The sequence below is a fragment of the Egretta garzetta genome, unplaced genomic scaffold (assembly GCF_000687185.1).
Source record: "Egretta garzetta isolate BGI_Z169 unplaced genomic scaffold, ASM68718v1 scaffold45, whole genome shotgun sequence".
Classification (NCBI taxonomy): domain Eukaryota; kingdom Metazoa; phylum Chordata; class Aves; order Pelecaniformes; family Ardeidae; genus Egretta; species Egretta garzetta.
The window spans coordinates 7,665,411-7,671,727 of NW_009260028.1; the positions used below are offsets into that span (position 1 = coordinate 7,665,411).

Consider the following 6,317-nt stretch of genomic DNA (forward strand, 5'->3'; position numbering starts at 1 on the left):
CGGTGTCCCTGCTCCTGCAGGGGGGTTGGACTAGATGACCTCTAGGGGTCCCTTCCAATCCAAAACATTCTATGATTCTATTCTATTCTGTGTAAAGCTTTACTACAGAAAAGGCAGAAATAAATCATTCATTGTGACCAAAACCAGTGAAGTGAAATTAGCAGTTGTGCAGACTTTAGGTTAAACATAAAGAGAGACATTAACACCTGGGCTGGCAAAGCACTGGAGTAAGTTGCCTAACTAGAGCATGGACTGTCTGTACTGGAAGTTTTGAGCAGCAGGTCAGACAGGTAACTGTTAGGAATTTAATTTGTCTAACTCCTTCTGCCATGAATCACAGAAGAAGGACCACAACTTGCCTGCCATGGATATTTTTTCCCCTGATTTCTGAATCGGAATATCGCTTGCAGTTGCAAATCTGTAGGATCTATGTGAGGCTACTTCAAGGGGACATCTGGTGGACCAACAGTGGGAGGCAGAAGGCAATTTTCTTTGATAATATGATTTTTCACAAACAGGTATAAGGTGGACATCTTGACATCAGCTGAAACTAGAGATGAAGCAGTTGTCTAGGTAAACTGCTGAGTTACCATATCAGTTTTTGCAGTTTCACATGCTACTGCTTTTCTCTGAAATAGCCATAATGTTTTATCAGTGGCTGGGGATTTCTTTTTAGGCAAATAGCTAATTTTAAAACATTGTCTTTCATGGCAGAGGCCACGTGAGAAAACCACTGAAGAAATTTTTAATACCGTCATTGAAGAATTGTATCCAAATAGAAATTACTGTGTGTCTGTTATGGTCACTGCATCTATGAACAAACATTCCATCCCATCAGCCTGGAAATGTATGACTGCAGACTCTGAAGCTCAGCAAGGTAATTGGGCTGTGGTGCAGGAATGGATTCTCTGGCTTAGTTATGTGCAAGTGTTTTGTTTTTATGTAGGAAGATTTACAAGTCAATTGATCCTAAATATAATGAGAAAGTACCTTCTGAGTGATAAATATTGTGAGGGCTACAAATCTATTGTTAATACTGTGAGCCATACAACTCTCCACTAACTGCATAAATAGTTATCAAAGATGGTGTAATTTCTTTTTTAATTCCTGAATCTAATTTGAGATGTTTTGACTTTGGACCAGGTGACCTCCAGAGGTCCCTTCTAACCAAAATTATTCTGTGATTTTAAATAGCTTTCTGAATGTGAAATATGAAATCTGGTCATTGGAAACTTCATTCATGTATGTCTATTTGTTTGATTTTTTTCACTTGCAGATTATCACATAGCTACAATTACAGGTGCTATATGTTTTTCACTGGTGGTTGCTGCTGCCCTGAAGTGTATGCATGCAGGAGGTTATATTCTTCACAAAAAATCACTTCCACATATCTTGGTATGTAATAATTTTCATATTTAACCTTACTGGTTGGGAGGAGGAAGTCTGCCATCTGAAATCTCTAATCCTGTGTATTAGGTACAACTTATGTAAGTATGTTTAATGTTAATTTGCAGTTCACCTATGTCAAAAATAGTCTATAAGCTGCTAAATCTTGTCTGTTCTGCAGAACAAATATTCAGCCTTTTTCAAAACCGTTTCGTGCTACTTCTGTGACAAGTTACTAACAGAGATAGAGAAGTGATCATGCCGCCTTACTTGGTGTTTGTCAGGCCACATCTGGAGTACTGTGTCCAGTTCTGGTCCCCATAGCGCAAGAAAGATGCAGACAGATTGGAGAGGGTCCAGAGGAGAGCCATGAAGATGAGCAAAGGGCTGGAGAACCTGACCTGTGAGGAAAGGCTGAAGGACTTAGGTCTTTTCTCCCTGGAGAAGAGAAGGCTTGGTGGCGGGGTACCTCATTACAGCATTCCAGTACTTAAGGAGTGGCTACAAACAGGACAGAAGCTCTCGAGACAAGGGGCAGTGTGTATGAGTTGCACTGTGGGAAGTTTCATCTCGGTATAAGACAGAAATTTTTTACGCTGAGAAGAATCAATCAGTGGGACAACCTCCCCAGGGATGTGGTAGAGGCCCCATCCCTGGAGGTTTTCAATATGCGGTTGGGCAGGGTGCTAGATAATCTCATGTAGGTTCCCTCTCCCATGAAAGGTTGGACCAGATGATCTTTCAAGGTCCATTCTGACCCAGGCTGTTCTATGATTCTATGAAGTTAGGGGGTAGGCAGTAGGGAAGGGGAGACACACCACCCCAACCCCCAGAGTCACTTTAAATGAACCCCTTGTGGTACACAGAAGCAGGCTAGGTCTTACAGCAGAGCACCCAGTGTGGGACAACCTACCTCTTGCCCTTTGAAAATTGCCTGATAAGTAAACCCTTCCTGCAGCAGACAAATTTCTTCCACTATCTGAGCCAGATCAATAACTCTGAAACAAAAAACCTACTCCAGCTCTTAGGTGACATGCATAGGGAGAAGACCTGTTCTCCACCAAGAAGGATGCTCTGAAAACATTCAGGAGCAATGTGTATCCATTGCTCCTTAGCAAAGCAGTTTCTGGCACATTTTGTCTCCATTATTTCACCCTGCAGCATTGTACTCCTCTCTAAGAACAAACCCAATTAACCTTATAACACTTTTCCATTTATTACACCAAAAAATCAGTGTTCCCTGGAGATTTGAGTGTAGTTTAGCCAGGTCCCTGGTTGCTGGACTTTAAAGGCATTTTGAGAGAGTCTGCAACTAAAAGCAAATGTTTTAAGCTTGCCTTCAAGGTCTTTCCTTTATCACATTTGCTTTGGAAAGCAAGCTGAAAAGACAAAAGGTAGCTTTGAGACCCAGTTGGGTATGGGCGTGTTGTTCCTGTAGTGGTGCATAGAACTGGCCTAGAGTTGGGACTTTTGGTCTCATTATCCCCAAAACCTGGGCCAGTTATTTAGGCATATCTGGAGAAGAACAGAGTCACTGTTAGTGCTCTAAGACTTTTTTTTCTAAAGCTATGCTTCGTGGTTATTGTCCACCAAAGGAGTCCAGGACAGCATGTGAGAAGTGCTAAAAGTAAAAGTTCAGCAGCCTATTAAGAGCAAGATCTGGATGGTTGTTAGAAATGATCTCACACGCAACAAAGAAGAACTTACTCTCAATTCACCTCAGCAAGGAGACAAAGGACCAGACCATCAGAGAAATTCCTTAGAGATGAGACACTGCTTTGAGGAAGCAGTCTTTAAAGCATGTTGTTTCTCAGATTTCCTGAGCCTGCTTTGTAACATCAACGGTAGCTTCTCAGTCAAAGGAAAAACCTTCTTTACTGAAATCAGATACACCTTGCAGGTCTCCAACCTTCCAGTTCCATACGTATCTCATACCATAGGTTGGGATGCAGTTACGTGCAGATGTGTCCCTGCCAGGAAAGTATCCTAGTTGTTAATTCCAGAACTGTTACTAGCGAGCTCAGGATCACTTCTCTGGTAGCCTGATGTCTGTCTTCCTTCTCCAGTCTTGGGGATGATTTATTACTGGATTCTGTTACAAACAGGGGTTAGCGAAAAGGATGCCCAATAGTGGAAAACTCAGTAGGAAAAAAAAGGGTATTTATAAGCAAGTTATCTCTGCCAGAACCTAGAGCTGGTGTAGTATCTTAGAAACTAACTCCTGGACCAGGCTGTAGTGATCTACCTGAATACTGGAGTTGAATGAAAACAAAAGGCAAAGGAAAGGAAAGAAACTTTGGAAGCAAACTTACTCGGGGTGGGGGTAGGATGGGCACAGACACAAGGCAAATAGTGCCTGCATCACCTTCCAAAGGCTAAGCTGTTCTCAGTAGTCACATACGGTGACTGGCAAAAAAGTCCGTGATTAAGGAAGAGTACTTAAGGAAGAAGGGTAGGTAATGGCAATGTATCACTCAAATTGTTCCACTATTTTGAATAAAGTAATCTTTCTTTGACTTTTTCTGTGATCAAGTGTCATGTTTTAGCACTTGAGGAAGCCAGTCCCAAGCCAGCTATTTTTTTTTTTATTTTAATAGAAAGAGAGGAGACTGAACTGCCACTAAAGTTCAAGCAAAAATAATGAGGTTGCTGGGACTTGTTTCTATCCATCTTTACTTGCCTTTTTTTTTTTTTTTAATACAGTCTATGACTTCTTTTACACTTAATTCTATGGGATTATTCAGCATAAATATTTTCCATTTTCTACAAACATATCCAGATCAGATTGGTATCAACTTTTTCTGAGACTGTTTTTCCTCACGTTTCTATCTTTTGCTATGTCATTACCTTCGTATCCCTACAATTGCTGAATGTGACTTTGCCACGCAATGTCTAAGGTTAATTTTTTTTTTATTATCAATGTTTTCCCCCTAATGCTTTGAGTATTCAATAATCCTTAGAAGTGCAGAGAAAAAGAGAGAAAATGGGACTTAGGATGTTCATTGCTTCAAATGGTGGATTTCTAAAGGACTTTAAAATTGATCATCTGTGTAAGGCTTCTCTTTTGCATGGTAGCTGCAAGAGCTAATGGAGAGTTGGAAGACTCACCTCGGGTTTAAGGTGTAGTTTTAAAATGAGCTTATTAGTCTTGGAAAGGTATCTCAAAGATTAGAATTAAAACACTCATACCTGACACTGCTTGGCACCAGTGGCTGTCCCAACGCTGTGCACCTTGATTTGCAATGAAGGCTGTCACATTTTCAGGAATAGAGAAGAGGGAACAATTCTGAACATTGCAGAAAAAGCCAAAAATATGGCACAGGAGGAGTCATTTGTTTGACAGCCTCGTGTGGTTGGGGTGGGGTTTTTTTCATATTTTTCTGTGCATGTGTGCAAATTTGGCTGAATTTTTTTTTTTTTTTTTTTTTTAACTTCTCTTTGCTCTTTTAGGTATTCATCAGGACATTAGCCTATTCAGCTTGGACGCTTGAATCGGAAGACGTAGCCTCTGTAGAGATCATTTACAAAGATGTCAAAAAAAAGGCAAATGAATCCAGTGCTGGCGTCGATGATGAAGATGACAGCGATGACAGTGACAGTGATGCCATAAGTAATCATGACTATACAAGGCGTGATATGATCAGTGGAGTACCTCATTCCTCTGACACTCCGAATGTGTTCGTGCAGTATTCTATAAACAGTACGTGTGACGACAGCAGCAGCCAGGCAAGTGGAAATCCAGACGCTGACCCAGAAGACTTTGAAGAGCACGAGGTGGATGTTGAAGAAAACAAAGATGCAAGTAGTGAGTTCCTTAACCCTTTTTCAGATGTACATTGTAACTATGCTTCCAGTCAAAGGAACAGTGCTTGCTTTACCATCAGCTTAAAAACGGTGCTGTTGGGAGCCTCTGAAGAGAGCGCGGACAAGTCTGCAGCTCTTCTTTCTTCCCAGGAAGATGCAGTTGACTGGCAATGTCCTCGTGCTTTTGAATCAAAAATCCTGGATGACACAGAAAGTGTGCAGAAACCCCACAGTGGTAACGGCTCTCATGAGTGGCAAAATTCCTCTTGTTCATCTGATGAAAGTGACTCGTCAGATTCAGATATGGACCAAAAAACTGAATACGTAAGAAGATGAATAAATGAGGACCGCTGTTGTTTTATAACATATGACTTAATATTGTCCAACTTTATTTCTGGACTCAACATACATACTTATCTTGTCTTTTTGTTTTTAGCATTCTGTGAGTATATGCCTGAATGCTGGAAGTATATAATACACATTTTTAACCAATATTTCTCTCATCTCTCCAGGTTTCGCTAGGTATAGTTCAGGTTGGATTATCCGCAGAGAAAGAAAAGTGACTGTTCAGCTGCAGCAGGAAGAGCAGTTATTTCATTTTGCCGCTTGATAAGTGAGTTGTGCTTTTTAGCTGTTAAGAAGAAAATCTTTTCTGTAACTCAGCTGAGAAGTTCGTTTGTAGTACAGGAAGCTGTGAGTGGCTGGTCTCTCAACCAAGACCGTTTTTTAATTTGAAAGGACTCTGCTGTTACTGTTTAGCTCCGTTGATGGACTACTCTGAAACCTGTTCTGTGGGATGGATTGCTGTATTCCAGTCAGTGAACAGACTTTCACATTGGTGAAGAGGAAGCTGACCAACTGAAATAAGGGGGGCAGATCACAGGAGAGTTCTCATTACTGTGAATCGAGGCATTAAGTACACCTTTTTATATTTTTTATTGTAATTTGTGCAATTATTGACTACTCCCCTTTTTAAAAATCTTTTTATGACATTTAAAAGCTATGGCCGTGAATGTTTTCAGACGCAGCGCCGATGGACGCCTTTCCAAAGCTGGGGGGAGGCTGGGGTGCTGGGTCGGCTCTTTGTGGCAGGGGCAGGGCAGCCGCGGCGGACGGGGGAGGCCTTG

At 41.3% G+C, this 6,317-nt stretch overlaps 1 protein-coding gene across 12 annotated transcripts in view; it reads left to right on the forward strand.

The window, feature by feature from the left end:
- The window catches only part of IFNAR2 (interferon alpha and beta receptor subunit 2), a 16,836-nt gene extending 10,674 nt beyond the window's left edge, over positions 1-6,162 (forward strand). For all 12 annotated transcript variants that reach the window (XM_035896384.1, XM_035896391.1, XM_035896385.1 and 9 more), the window contains 3 exons: positions 715-877; positions 1,277-1,395; positions 4,837-6,162. In XM_035896384.1, the coding sequence (XP_035752277.1) occupies positions 715-877; positions 1,277-1,395; positions 4,837-5,526 (972 nt within the window). In that variant the 3' untranslated portion in view covers positions 5,527-6,162. The remainder of the gene's footprint in view (positions 1-714; positions 878-1,276; positions 1,396-4,836) is intronic.
- Positions 6,163-6,317: the final 155 nt, after the last annotated feature.